Source organism: Delphinapterus leucas, chromosome 17 (genome assembly GCF_059928025.1).
Source record: "Delphinapterus leucas isolate spDelLeu-1000000601 "Yukka" chromosome 17, BTC_Dleu_Yukka2, whole genome shotgun sequence".
In the NCBI taxonomy this organism is placed as follows: domain Eukaryota; kingdom Metazoa; phylum Chordata; class Mammalia; order Artiodactyla; family Monodontidae; genus Delphinapterus; species Delphinapterus leucas.
The window spans coordinates 84,321,814-84,337,715 of NC_143145.1; the positions used below are offsets into that span (position 1 = coordinate 84,321,814).

General features: G+C 34.7%; 1 protein-coding gene across 1 annotated transcript in view; it reads right to left on the minus strand.

Moving 5' to 3' along the window:
• Positions 1-392: 392 nt before the first annotated feature.
• Positions 393-15,902, minus strand: part of SNTG1 (syntrophin gamma 1) — a 460,796-nt gene continuing 445,286 nt past the window's right edge. Inside the window, exon 20 of the mRNA XM_089899181.1 lies at positions 393-877. Coding sequence (XP_089755307.1) covers positions 719-877 — 159 coding nt within the window. The 3' untranslated portion in view covers positions 393-718. The remainder of the gene's footprint in view (positions 878-15,902) is intronic.

Below are 15,902 nucleotides of genomic sequence, written 5' to 3' on the forward strand. Positions count from 1 at the left end.
TCATTCATCATTAAAGTGACACATTTTGGCATCTTTGAACGACACTGGCTGCAAATAAAACACTCAGTGTCAGTGACCCAAGGAAGAAATAGTCTGTTTCACATTGTGTCTACCGTGGGTAAAATGTAATGATCCTTTTGCAATTCTCAGCAATATTCTACAATAAGATAAACAAAATTGGAGTGCCAGTGTCAAATCATGGGATGAAGGTACAAGGAGAAGTCCACACCAGTGAGTTAAAGTGCTTTCTTCTTTGACGAGGGTTTTTGCCTGCTGGTCTCTGTGCAACTGTCTCCTTTCTGTTGTTCCTGATGCAATGGTGGGGCATTCGTTCCTGACCAGGCCCATCATGTATCTGTCATACCAAATAATCTAAAATGCTGAAATGACCATTTAATGGATATTTTTATTTATAGGTAGCTTACAATTTTTTATATTATTTACATACTCGAGTCATTCATTCTTTCGTCTTCTCTTCTGATGAAAGCAACATACTGGCACCGACCCACCGATAGAGAGCAAGCTATCCTGTTCACTCAGGATGATTCCCAGAGGCCTTCAAGAGAGAAGTGATTCTGAGATACGTATGACCTTCTTTTCTGCTGAAATTTCAACTCGGCTTCACTGTTACTATCATGTGATTGCTTCTCCAGGGTCTATAGCGACGAGTATGATTGTTTTTATAAGTCCAGGTAAGAGGGATGCCAAGCTCAGGCCCTCAAGCCATGTACTTGGCTTTGCTCATCATGCCGGAGCTGGGAGCAGCAGAGGCAGTAGCCTGATTGCCTAAAAAGAGAGGGTCCAAACAAGCCACCTTGGCTGCAAAGAACGAGTGAATGCAGTGAAGAACAGCAAAGAGGTTCGAAAATTCCAGCTCCTGAAAGGGAGAGAGAGGTGGTCATGTGAAATAGAAACCAGCGTCCTGAAAATAAATGGAGAATAACTACACCACTAGATAACAGCCAGAGCTTTTCTTTCAAGTGCAATAAACTTAACTAGAATCAATGACATCTAACTTATGGAAACTGTAGGCATTATTGTTCAATACGTTACTTTCAAATGCATTGCCAATTTACTTCAAAATACGGTGGCCCGAGAGTCAGAAGAACTAAGCATTCTTATCACCCATGAGCGTCTTTTCAATATTGATAAATGCTGCATATATTTGGCCAGATTAAAATTCTACTTTTGACATAGTGTAAGTAAAGAGAAACAGCAGCTTTAAAAGTATTTTTATCTCTTTACACACAATTCAAATGAAAAATTTGGATTGGAATAATTAAGTATTCTTCACTACTATCTAGAATAAGTTGCTGTTTGTCATAGGACAATGAATATGAAATACTGAGAGCAAGGGGATATGAATGTTTAAGGCACTAGAAGCCAAATGGTTCACTTCCAAAATATAATGAATGCATTCATTTTAAATTTAATTAATTCTGATTAACATACTTGGTTGTTAAAAAAATGTTAGCCAGGGCCCACTAACTGTTTGGAGTTTTGGAAATATATTTCCCATTTGGGTACTTAAGGAAATGTAGCACCAACCAGTAGCACCAAATGATATATATATTGAAATGAAAATAGAAAGAAGTTACTTCAAACCACAAGTGATATCAGATTAGCTGTAAAATCATGAGTTGGTGCTCAGGATAGGTTTCGAAAGCTGACGTCACAAGTATTTTTATGAAAAACCATCAATAGTCCCATAAAAATGATCTAATTCCAAAAGGATTGAGAGAAGAAGAATAAAAATATGTGCTTGATGAGGTCTATTTGATAAACTTGTCACAGAGAGGATAACTAGAGCGTAAGAAGCCATGTGGAATTGCTGACAAAACTGACGCTATATCAATACATAGTAATAAAGGATGCAGAATTGCAAGTAATAGGCACATTGCTGATGGTGTTTTCAATTCATGGTATGTGGCAATGGAAAATAATATAAAGTATTCATTCACTTAGGACATGTTGTAATATCTGTCACGTACCAAGGAACTATTTAAATAAAATAGTTCACTTCATTAGTACTTTCTCAGATATGTAATAGGAGGACAATAGGCCACAATATAGATTCATAGTTCGGTACAATGTAGCTATGCTGTCAGAGTGATTCCCTCCAAAACTTCAGAATATCTTAGTCAGTTTCCTATGGCAAAAGTTAAAACAGCAAAGATCTGGTTTAACTATTTTAAATTCCTAAAATGATTGCAACTCAAAATGATTTTACTCAGTCATTATGATTTCAGGAGCCGTATTTTTAGCAATCTGCTTCGTGTCACCGCGATGTGTTAATTGGTCACCTAGCAGGTTTCCTCTGGCCTTAATTCAACCCCAAATTCACCCCTTCGTTCTTTATGCAGCCGGTTTATTTCAGGTGCAGACTTTGAATACGTTCAGCGTCAGCCCCTAAAAATCCACCAGCTGTAAAAAGGATGGGAAAGTTCTGGAAAGCATGAGATATGCTTGTATATTATTAAAAAACAAAACAATAAAAAACATACAATTTACACTTGGTGAAGGGGAGAATACTGTTGAGCGTTGCAACTAGGCAAAAATATGACAACTTTTTCTCAAAAATAATTTTGCCATACTTTATTAGATTGGAGGTTATATCTTGGTTGTCAAAAAAACAAATAGTCTAAATATATAGATATTTGGGGGATGATTAATATTTTCAGTGATTCATACCTTGTCAAGTATGTGTCAATTATTTGATGCAGACTGGCACTTTCAAATTTTTACGCCTTTTTTTGGATGTGGGTAGGCAGGAAATGATAGGTAATTAGAAGATAAAACAAGAGGCAGAGATGTGTTCAAGTTTGGTCCTTGATTCCAGAGTCAACTCATCTTCCCTCGGGCTCAGTAGTCACCTTTGGTCATCACATCCACTCCTAAGGCTTCGATTTGCATTTCTGTATACACTAGTAACACTCTTTCCCTCATTTCTAATGTAAATTCTGACCTACAGAATTTACCTATCTACGGAGCATCCACAGGTGACGCCACCAAGCTATTTACCATCTCCTTGTAATAAAGCTCTTCTGAACCCCAGGAATCTCACTAAACATAATTCTCCTCAAAATTTAATCATTCATTAATTCAGTGAATATTTATTGAGTGTTTACTATGCATCTAGTCTTTTTTTTGGTGAAAAGATAAAGTAGTGAGCAGAACAGACAGAAAAAATGGTCTAATGGGAGTTACATTCTTGTGGCAGGAGACAACATATAAGGGCATAAACAAGTTAAATATAATATTTCTGAATAATAAGTATACTCCAGAAAATAAGGCATGGAAGAGAGCAGAGCGTGGGAGGGCATGCAGGACAGGGAAATCCATATTGTCCTGGAGGTGAAACCTAACGGGACAAAGGAGTAAACCACCTGGATGTTTGTGAGAGAAACATTCCCGGCAGAAGTCAACTTCAAAGGCCCTGAGATAGAGACATTCTAGGAGAGCTTGAGGAAAGCCAGGGACCATCAGTGCTGGGATGGAGTGAATTATGGAGTAATTAATAGGAAATGAGGTCAAAGATATAACTCAGGCCAGAAAATGTAGTGCAGACGAGCCCTTTATGAGCTTTACTCTGACTGCCATGGAAACCACTGGAGACTTTTCAGCACAGAGTGGCAAGAATTGGTATTGAGTATTAAAATGATAACTCTGGACACACTGTTGATAATAAACTCTCTGGGAATAAGATTGAAAGAAGGGAAGTTGTAAAGTTTCCAGTTAAAAAATGTGTGGGATTGACAGTAAAATTGAGTCAAGGATGATTCCAAGATCTTTGGTTGAGCATCTGAAAGGAGGATTTTCAAATCATATATCTGATAAGGGCTTACTATCCAAAACGTATAAAGAATTCATATAACTCAACAGCAAAAAAAACAAACAGTCTGATTAAAGAATGAGCAGAAGATATGAATAGACATTTTTTCAGAGAAGACATGTAGATAGATGGCCAGCATGTACATGGAAAGATGATTCGCATCAGTCATCATCAGAGAGATGAAAGTCAAGCCCACCGTGACACAGCACCTCACACCTGTTACAGCCGGAATCACCAGCGCAGTTTGCTGTAGTCTTACAGAAATTGCTGCTAACTGTTTTCAGTACATACCTTGGGATGGGTTTTCCCAATGAACAAGTTCTGAGTCACGTCAAGTAATGACAAGCACTGTAAATATGGGCTTCCCCAGGGAGCTTCCAGATAGATCCAATAATTACTGTTTTCATAATCAAATAGTTAATTTTTCAGGTCAAAATTCAGTTTATTTTTTTCCATTTTCAAATGCTTTCATGACTTTTGTAATTTTCCTTTTTTTTTTATTATGAGATGATAACACCAGACCTGATTATTTTGAGTTACTTTACCTCCTTGGAAAATGCTTTCAAGTGTATCTTTATTCTTAAAATTCTGATTTTCAAACTGTTTTTACTTATATTAAATAAAAATACAATTACATTTCTTCTATAGATAAATGGTGACTTTGGCAAAAAGGAAGAAAAATGCATCATACCATGGACATGTTCCCTTTAACAGCTACTTGTTTTGGAGGTAGTTAATATATTTGTTTTACCTAAAAAATGCCAGTTTAAGTTTTCTAGTTTTTACCAAGTTAGAGAATAATTTGGATTCTTAACACACATGGGTAAATAAAAGTCAATATCCTTATGGAGAATATAAGAGGCTTGAAAAATAAATTATGTATAAGGAGAAAAAACCTTCTCAGTGAGAAATAAACATGATTCAGAACCCTCATGATTCCCAGGAGTTTAGGAGCTCTTTTAAAGGTAGAGGAATATCCTGTCCAGAGTTCTCCTTTATCACATATTACTTTTCCTAATCCAATTGTTTGAAATAAAATTTTAGATGAAATAAGTGGTATATAACTCACACAGACACACACAGACACACACACAGACATACACACACAATTACTAATTTCCCCGATTTATTTCCAGCTGCTCCAGTTTCTTCTATACTATGAGGCTTCACCAAACAGGACTGATGAAGGACCTGCATTACCAAAGAGGAGCGTGCCCTGTCCTCATTCTTCTTCCCCATAATCTAAACAGCTGGGGTTCTGGAGAGTTTGCAGTGAAAGCAAAAAGGTCTTGGCGCTTTAGAAAACCTTTGGTTCCAGATGCCAAAAAGAGTCAGAAATTGTGAAAAGCAGGATAAGTAGGAAGCTGATCCTTCATCTTTTATGCAGAGGGAGATCCTCCATCCTCAATACCTGCCCAGTTTTGTAAATATTAAACGTCCTAATTTATGAGACCTCAATTGCCAAATAGGAATTTGCTTAGATGACTGGTTATTTTCTTCCAAAAGGCAAATTTCAGCACATCATGAATTCTTCAGTGGGATCTTTGACAGTTGCTTACTGAGCATACAAAATGTTCCATTCACAGTGTTATAGATTCAGTTTTAACCTTCAAACCAGGGAACATACTGTCCCAAGGGCAACCCTTTTAGGCAGACACTTATCCACAATTTATAATGAGAAAATGAAGATTTATAGAGAATAGCTGGAAAGTAGCCTTACTGGAACTCAATCCTCAATTTCTGATTTAAGTCTTACTAAACCTTATATTGTGCGAGAAGGTCTCTTATGGCAGCTTGAAGTCTCTGAGGCCATGGAGATTGGGGGCAGGAAAGGGTTTTGGGGAAGAAGTCTATTTAGAAATGTTTCCAAACTCTGCATGGTTCCACTAAATAAAAAAGCAATTTTCTTTTTCTTTCTCTTATTGTACAAAAAGCACTGCCTTGGCTGCCAGGCCTCAAATCCAGTAATTTAGGATTAATGTGCTGTACACACTAGTTTAGGAAGTATTATAACAGTGTTTTCATGGGGGGAGTGGTCATGAATTTCAATGAATACAGCGACAACAATGCTTTTAGAAGGCAGCCTGTTTTGAAGTCAGGGGATTGTCTAGCCATATTATCAAATTACAATTTTAAAATGGATATACCTAAAGATAATAAATGTTAAAACTAACAAACAAAAACTGTATTTTTTACCTGGAAAATTTAGCTATGGACACAACTATGAGTATATGGTAGTAATCCTTGATGTACTAGTACCTATACTCACAACATCAATTAAGCACTTTTTAAAAAGTACCCAATACAGTAAAATGAGCTTTTTAATAAATTGTCAAATAACTACAATATTACTTATGATTTCAATTGGGAACCATTCCCCTGTTCTACTAGGAAAGTTCTGGGAAGTTTAATGAGGCTTTGGAAAACAGATGGGAAATTTACTAAGCTTTCTGAGTAACGAAGTGAGAATTTATGAATTTCTACTTTCAGAGAAAAAAAATGTAACAGGCTTTTGTATTATAACATTGTCCTTCTATAGCCATAAAACAACAAACGCAACAACAAAAACAAAAAAGTATGTTCCCCCAACTCCTGTCTTTTTTCAGTATTTCTGAGACTTTTCACAACCAAAAATTTAAACGCTACTTAGAACTTTTAATCTTGTAATACATATGGCAACTCGAACACTCATATTCCCCAAACAAACAATATCTCTTGTTAAATAAACTCTGGTTGTAATGTATTTGCCTTGTAACCGGGAATGTATTAATGTACTATTAGAGCGTGTTTTATTTAAAGTTGTTTACTTATCACATATAGCAAGATCTGAGTCCATTTGCTAAATCACTCTAAAATCATTTTTAAAAGAAAAGAAACGCTGCAACAGTGTCCATATTTAAAACATTGGCTCAAGTTTTCTTTTGTAAAGCTTTATTTTGATATTTTAGACATATACCACTGTATGTATTTAAGGTGCATGACTTGATGTTCTGATATATGTATACATTGTAAAAAGTGTACCACAGTCAGGCTAATTTACATACCATCACCTCTATAACTACTATAGTGTGTGTTGGGGGTGGTTTATTTACCATCTATCCTCGCTGCAAGTTTCAAGTATTCAATATTGTTACGTACAATCATCACATTATACGTTAGCTCTCTATTAATCTTATCTAACTGAAGCTTTGTTCCCTTGGACGAACATCACTCCATTTCCCTCCCGCTCCCCCTGAGCCCCTGGCAACCACCATTCTACTCTCTGCTTCTGAACGTGACTATTTCAGATGCTACACGTAAGTGAGATCACGCTGTATTTCTCTTTCTGTGTCTTGCTTATTTTGCTTAGCACAATATACTCCAGCTCCACCCATGTCACAAATAACAAGATGTCCTCTTTCTGTAAGGTTGAATAATATACCTCTATCCCTATGTATCTATGTATCTATCCATCTACCTGATCTATTTTCTTTATCCATTCATCTATTAAAGGACATTTAGGGTTTTTGCCATGTCTTGACTATTGTGAATAGTGCTGTAATGAACATGGGGGTGCAGATATATTTTCAAGATACAGATTTCATTTTATTTGGAAATATACCCAGAAGTAGAATTGCTGGATAATGTGGCAATCCTATTTAATTATTTTGAGGAATATTCATACTGTTTTCCATAAGAGTTGTACCAATTTACATTCCCGCCAGCAGTACACAGGGTTCCCTTCTTCACATCCTTGCCAACATTGTTATCCTTTGTCCTTTTGATAATAGTCGCCCTAATTGGTGTAAGGTGATATCTCATTGTGGTTTTGATTTGCATTTCCCTGAGAACTAGAAACATTGAGCAACTTCTCGTATATTTGTTAGTTATTTAAGTTTCTTTTTTTGAGAAGTGTCTCTTAGACCCTTTGCTCGTTTTTAACTGAGTTATTTGTAATTTTGGTATTCAGATGTATGAGTTCCTTATATATTTTCGAAATTAACTCATTATTGGGTATATGGCTTGCAAATAATTTTTCCCATTCTGTAGAGTGCCTTTTTATTTTTTAAAAAAATTATTTTCTTTGCTGTGCAAAGCTTTTTAATTTAATATAGTACCACTTGCCCACTTTGGCTTTTGTTGCTTATTCTTTTGGAGTCATATCCAAAATATTATTGGCAAGACCAATGTCAAGAAGTTTTTTCCCTATGTTTTCTCCTAGGAGTTTTATGGTATCAGGTATTATATTTAAGTCTTTAATCGATTTTAAGTTGATTTTTATGTATGGTGTGAGATAGTGGTCCAATTTCCTTCTTTTGCATGTAGCTGCCCAGTTTTTCCAGCATCATTTTTTAGAGACTGTCCTCTCATTGTGTGTTCTTGGAACCTTTGTCAACGATCAGTTGACCATAAATGTGTGGATTTATTTCTGGAATCTCTATTCTGTTCCATTGGTCTATATGTCTATATTTATACCTGTACCATACTGTTTTGATTACTATAGCTTTGTAATACAATTTTAAGTTAGGAAGTGTGATGCCTCCAGCTTTGTTCTTCTCGCTCAAGATTGCTTTAGCTATTTGGGGTCTTTTGCAATTCCATATGAATTTAGGATATTTTCTATTTCTGGAAAAATTATCATTATGATAGGTATTTCACTGAATCTATAGATCACCTTGGGTAATGTGGATATTTTAGCAATATTAATTCTTCCATTTCATGAACATGGGCTGTCTTTCCATTTTTGTGTGTCTTTTAAAATTTCCTTCATCAATGTTTTATAAACTTCATTGTACAAGTCTTTCACCTTTTCAAGTTAATTCCTAAGTAATTTATTCTTTTTTGTTGCTATTGTGCATGGGATCGTTTTCTTAACTTCCCTTTCAGATAGTTCCTTGTTAGTGCATAGTGATGCCACTGACTTTTATATGTCAATTTTGTATCCTATGACTTTGTAAAATTTGTTTATTAGTTATAACAATTTTTATGGTGTCTTTAGGTTTTTTTTAATATATATATATGATAATGTCATCTGCAAACAGAAATAATTTTACTTCTTTCTTTCCAATTTGGATGCCTTTTATTTCCTTTTCTTGCCGAATTGCTCTGGCTAGCACTTTCAATACTATGTTGAATAGTAGTGACATGAGTGGGCATCCTTGCCTTGTTCCAGATCTTAGAAGAAAGAGTTTCAGTTTTTCCTATTGATTATGATGTTAGTTGTGGGTTTTTCAAATATAGCCTTATTGTGTTGAGGGATGTTTCTTCTGTACCTATTTTGTTGAGACTTCTTATCACGAAAGGATATTGAATTTTATCAAATGCTTTTCTGCATTTATTGAAATATATTTTTTAATCTTTTATTCTGTTAATGTGGTGTATCACATTGATTGATTTTTATATGTTGAACCATACTTATTTCCTGGGCATAAATTCCAGTTGGATATGTTACATAATTCTTTTAATATGCTTTCAAACTTGACTTGTTAATATTTCATCAAGGATTTTTCTATCAGTGTTAATCAGGGATATTGGCCTGTAGTTTTCTTTTCTAATGCTGTCCTTGTCTGGATTTGGAATCAGGGTGATGATGGCTTCATAACTTCATTTTAGGAGTGTTTTATATATTTTAGAAGGGTTTAAGAAAGTTTGGTATTAACTCTTATTTGAATGTTTTTTAGAGTTGACCTATGCAGCCTTTTGGTCCTGGGCTTTTCTTTTTGGAAAGTTTTGCTTACTATTTGTAATCCTTGTTTGTTATTATTCTGTTCAGACTTTCTACTTCTTCTTGATTCAGTATTTAGTTTTTATGTCTCTAGGAATTTATCAGTTTCTTCCTGGTTATCCAATTTGTTGGTGTATCCTTTTTTATTTCTGTGTTATCCATTGTAGTGTCTCCTCTTTCATTACTGAATTTATTTATTTGAGTATATCTCTTTTTTCTTTATCTAAGAGTTTTTAAATTTTGTTTTTCTTTTAAAAAACTACAACTCTTAGATTTACTGAAAGTGGGATATTGAAGTCTCCTACTATTGTTGTGTTTCTGTCAATTTTTCCCTTCAGATCTGCCAATATTTTTATATATTAGGTGCTCTGATGTTGGATGCATATATATTTACAATCATTGTAACTTTTTGTTGAATCGACCCTTTTTTCACTATGTAATGCCCTTCTCTATCTTTGGAAAATTTTTGTTTTAAAGTCTATTTTGTCTTATACAAGTGTAGTATTTGACATAAGGTCATATCTTGGACTGTAAGAAAAAGAAAAAAAAAGTGAAGTCATATGGAGTATGTTCTCTGACTAACTGTATAAGACTAGTAATCAATTCTATAAATATAACAAAAATCCCCAGATACTTAGAACATAGACATCACACTTCTAAAAAGAAAATCCACCTGTCAAAGACGAAGCCTTGAGGGAAATTAAAAACACATTGAATTGAATGAAAACAGAAATACAATATATCAAAATTTGTGGAATGCAGTGAATGCAGTTCTAAGAAGGAAATTATTGAATTAAATGTTTATGTTAGAAACAAGGAAGTTTCAAGTTAACAATTTAAAAATCCCACCGTGTGAAATCAGAAACAGAAGAGCAATATAAATCCAAAGCAACCAAAGTAAATAAGAAAGATAAGAGCAGAATTCATTAAACTGATCACAGAACTCAATGGAGAAAATAAATGAGAAAGTAATCCTGGTTCTTTGAATAGTCTCTAGCAAGCCTGACAGAAAAAGAGAGAGAAGGCATCAATGACTAGTAACAGGAATGACTCAGGGGTGTCATAACAGAATCTGCAGACTTCAAAGTGACAATAAGGAAATACTATGGAAAAGTCTACACACACAAATTTGACAACTTAGATAAAATTAATGAAGACCTTGGAAAGTAAAAATTACCACAAATCATCTGATAAGGATAGATAATTTGAATAGCTATTTACTAAGTAAGTTAAATTCTTAATTTTTAAAAATCCCCAAAATGAAATCTCCTGGCCCAGATGGTTCCACTAGAGAGCTCTACTAAACCTTAAGGAAAGAATCAACAATCTGTATATCTTCTTTAGAGAAATGTCTATTTAGGTCTTCTGCCCATTTTTGGATTGGGTTGTTTGTTTTTTTGATATTGAGCTGCATGAGCTGCTTGTAAATTTTGGAGATTAATCCTTTGTCAGTTGCTTCATTCGCAAATATTTTCTCCCATTCTGAGGGTTGTCTTTTGGTCTTGTTTATGGTTTCCTTTGCTGTGCAAAAGCTTTTAAGTTTCATTAGGTCCCATTTGTTTATTTTTGTTTTTATTTCCATTTCTCTAGGAGGTGGGAGGTGGTTCAAAAAGGATCTTGCTGTGATTTATGTCATAGAGTGTCTGCCTATGTTTTCCTCTAAGAGTTTGATAGTGTCTGGCCTTACATTTAAGTCTTTAATCCATTCTGAGTTAGACATTTCTCCAAAGAAGATATACAGATTGCCAAAAAACACATGAAAGAATGCTCAACATCATTAATCATTAGAGAAATGCAAATCAAAACTACAAAGAGATATCTCACACCGGTCAGAACTGCCATCATCAAAAAATCTAGAAACAATAAATGCTGGAGAGGGTGTGGAGAAAAGGGAACACTCTTGCACTGTTGGTGGGAATGTAAATTGATACAGCCACTATGGAGAACTGTATGGAGGTTCTTTAAGAAACTAAAAATAGAACTACCATATGACCCAGCAATCCCACTACTGGGCATATACCTTGAGAAAACCATAATTCAAAAAGAGTCATGTACCAAAATGTTCATTGCAGCTCTATTTACAATAGCCAGGACCTGGAAGCAACCTAAGTGTCCATCAACAGAGGAATGGATAAAGAAGATGTGGCACATATATACAATAGAATATTACTCAGCCATAAAAAGAAATGAAATTGAGTTATTTGTAGTGAGGTGGATGGACCTAGAGTCTGTCATACAGAGTGAAGTAAGTCAGAAAGAGAAAAACAAATACTGTATGCTAACACATGTATATGGAATCTAAGAAAAAAAAAAAAGGTCATGAAGAACCTAGGGGCAAGATGGGAATAAAGACGCAGACCTACTAGAGAATGGACTTGAGGACACAGGGAGGGGGAAGGGTAAGCTGGGAGGAAGTGAGAGAGTGGCATGGACATATATACACTACAAAATGTGAAGTAGATAGCTAGTGGGAAGCAGCCACATAGCACAGGGAGATCAGCTCAGTGCTTTGTGACCACCTAGGGGGGTGGGATAGGGAGGGTGGGAGAGAGACGCAAGAGGGAAGTGATACGGGGATATATGTATATGTATAGCTGATTCACTTTGTTATAAAGCAGAAACTAACACATCATTGTAAAGCAATTATACGCCAATAAAGATGTTAAAAAAAAGAAAGAATCAACAAAAATAGTACACAATATCTTCCAGAAAGTAAAAGAGGAGGAATATTTTCAACTCATTTTATAAAGACAGTTTGTCCCAATACCAAAACCAGGCAAAGACAGTACCAAACAAAGCAAAATAAAATAAGCAAAAAACAACAACAAAAGAACCTACAGACCAAATCTCTCATAGATGTAAAAGCAAAAATCCTTAAAATTTTGAGAAATAAAATTCAGCAGTATATATAAAAATTCCACATCACTAAGTACGGTTTATTCCTGAACTGTAAGACAGGGTCAGTATTTGAAAATCAATGAACATAAACCACTACATTAACAAGCTAAGCAAGAAAATTGACATTGTCGTATTAATTGATACCCATTCATGGTAAAAACTTTCAGAAAAATGGAGATAGAGGGGACCTAACTCAACCTGAGAAAAAAGTTTCTATTAGACCGCTAAATTTAACATCATACTTAATGGTGAAAAGCTAAATGACTTTCCCCTAAAATAAGGAAGAAATGAAGAATGTCTGCACTCATCACTGGTATTCAATATGGTATTTAAATTTGTAGGCAGCAAAATAGGCAAGAAAAAGATCGTAATGTGATACGGATCTGAAAAAAGGAACATATCTCTCCTGATTTGCACATGGCTTAATAATCTGTGTAAATAAATGCAAAGAATTTAAAAAATCGAAAATAGAAACAAAAGACCTAGAACTAAGTGCATATATATATATATATATATATATATATATACGTGTGTGTGTGTGTGTATATATATATATATATATACAGGATTCAGGATGCAATGTAAATATATAAACATTAATTATATTGCTACATAGTAGCATTAATAGTTGAAAAATAAAAATTTCAAAATATCGTTTACATTCCCCCCAAAAAAGAAGAAATGATTTACCTAAATGCCAATCTAACAAAACATGCATAGGATTTATATGATGAAAACTACACAATACTGAAGAAATAAATCAAAAGGTCAAAAAATAGAAAAATATTCTGTTTTCATTGCTTTAAGAAATCAACATAGTAAAGACATCAGTTCTCCTGAAATTGATACATAGGTTATGCCATCCCTACCGAAGGGGCAGTGACATTATTCATAGATATAGAGAAGGTAATTGTAAAATGTCTGTGGAAATACAAAGCAACTAGAACAGCTAACGCATTCTGAAAAATAACAGTATAGTGAACAGAATCATCCATTTCAAGGATTATTATATAGCTACTCTATCCAAGAATGTATAATACTGGCAAAGAGATAGATGCAAGAAACAGCACCACAGAGGTAGGACCAAGTAATTTTCAATGAAGCTGCTAAAATAATTCAATAGAAGAAGAATGGTCTTTACAACAAATGATGCTGTTGTAACTGGATAACCACAGGCAAAACAGAGAAGGTCAGCTAAGCCCCACAACTTACAGAAGAAAAATGAACTCAGATGTGTCATATATTTAACTGTAAATGGAAAGCTTATAAGACATTTTGAAAATAGCATAGGAGAAAACCTTTGGCACCTGTGACGTGCTGAAGAATTTTTGACATGACACCAAAATTATAATTTTTAAGAGAAAGAGCTGATAAATAGGGTTTGTAAAGTTTTTAAAAATTTTTCTGCAAGATACCCTGTTAAAAAGATGAAAGATAAATTACAAAATGAAAGAAAATATTTGCAAACAACACATCTAACAAATCCTCATATACAAAATACATAATAACTCATAAAACTCTAAGTAAAGCAAATCACAAAATACAATTCGAAAATAGGCAAAAAACGGGAAAAGACATTTCATCAAAGGGAACATATATATAGAGAAAATAGTCATGTAAAATGTTATTCATCATTGCTAGCCTTTAGGAAAATGCAAATTAAGACTATGGTGAGAACTGCTAAAATAAAAAGTAGTGACCATTTCAAATGCTGGTGAGGATGTAGAGAGACTGGGTTTCTCATACACTGCTGGTGGGAATGTAAAATGTCACCACTACTTTGAAAAGCAATTTGGCATTTTCCTTAAAACTAAATAAACATTTTCCATATGACTGAGCAACTGCCCTCCTGGGCATTTATCCCAGAGAAATGAAATGTCATGTCTACCTAGAAGCGTGTACACTATTATTCATAGCAGCAATAACTAAACACTGCAGTCAAATGTCCCTCAGCAGATAAACGGTTAAACAAAACGGGGTCCATATGCCATATCATGGAATACTACTCAGCAATAAAAAGGAACAAACGATCAACATGCAGACATAGGGCATTATGCTCAGTGAAAAACGTCAATCTCAGGATTTCACACAGTGTACGTTTAGTCTATACAATATTCTCAAAATGACAAAATTATAGAAATGAAAAACAGATCAGTGGCTTCTAGGAACTAAGAATCGTGGGAGTGAGGGGTGTGTATAAAGGGCAGCATGAGGAAGATGGTTGTGTATTTGATTGTGGATATGGGCGCACAAATATACACATGCTATAACTGATGTGAAATATACACATATTGTGTCAATGTTAAAATTCCTGCTTTTTATATTATACTATAGTTACATAAGGGTTACCCACTCGGGGAAACTGGATGAAGGGTACAGAGAACATCTTCTAGTTTTATAACTTCCTGTGAGTTGGAAGAGTTCACAAACACTTTTACATCCATATGGCCTTTAGCTTTGGCCTTGGTAACTGTGTTTACTTTTCCCAGAAGACATTTTTCTAACATGTTTTAAAATAAATATTTCTACAGCATTTTATTTATGTTGCAGGAAAGTATAAATAAAACCAAGATTTTAAAAAATGAACTAAAGGAAATAATAGTTAATCAGAATAAACGATTCAGCACACTGCTACACAAAGTAAATTCCAGATACTTCTTCCTATCTTCCAACCTCCATCCATTCAGAGTATGACTACCTAATACTTCTTCCTATCTTCCAACCTCCATCCATTCAGAGTATGACTACCTAATACTTCTTCCTATCTTCCAACCTCCATCCATTCAGAGGATGACTACCTAATACTTCTTCCTATCTTCCAGCTTCCATCCATTCAGAGTATGACTACCTAATACTTCTTCCTATCTTCCAACCTCCATCCATTCAGAGTATGACTACCTAATACTTCTTCCTATCTTCCAACCTCCATCCATTCAGAGTATGACTACCTAATACTTCTTCCTATCTTCCAACCTCCATCCATTCAGAGTATGACTACCTAATACTTCTTCCTATCTTCCAACCTCCATCCATTCAGAGTATGACTACCTAATTTTGTTTGCCTAAATGAAAAAGAGACTGTGGAGAGTGACTCAATAATGTACCAGGAAATATTAAATGAAGTGAAACGCAGACAGTTATTACTTGCCTGATCCCAGGCAAGCATGAGGTTAAGCCTGAGGATTATATGTTGTAAGACACACTCCTTGTGCTTAAAAGTTCTTGGTCTAGTGAAGGAGGCACGCTAGTGAAAAATGACCACACAGAGTGGACACCAATGTTACAACATACATAAATTAAGAGGAGTTATATTATAAATATACAGGAGAAGCTCCTGTCCCTGACTTGGAGACGGAGACACAGGCCAAACTTCCCACATTAAAATTATAAAAATTAATAGAAATGAACAAAACACAGAAACTGTCCAAAGCATGTGAAAAATGACACAAGTTTGGGGTATGGTTATAA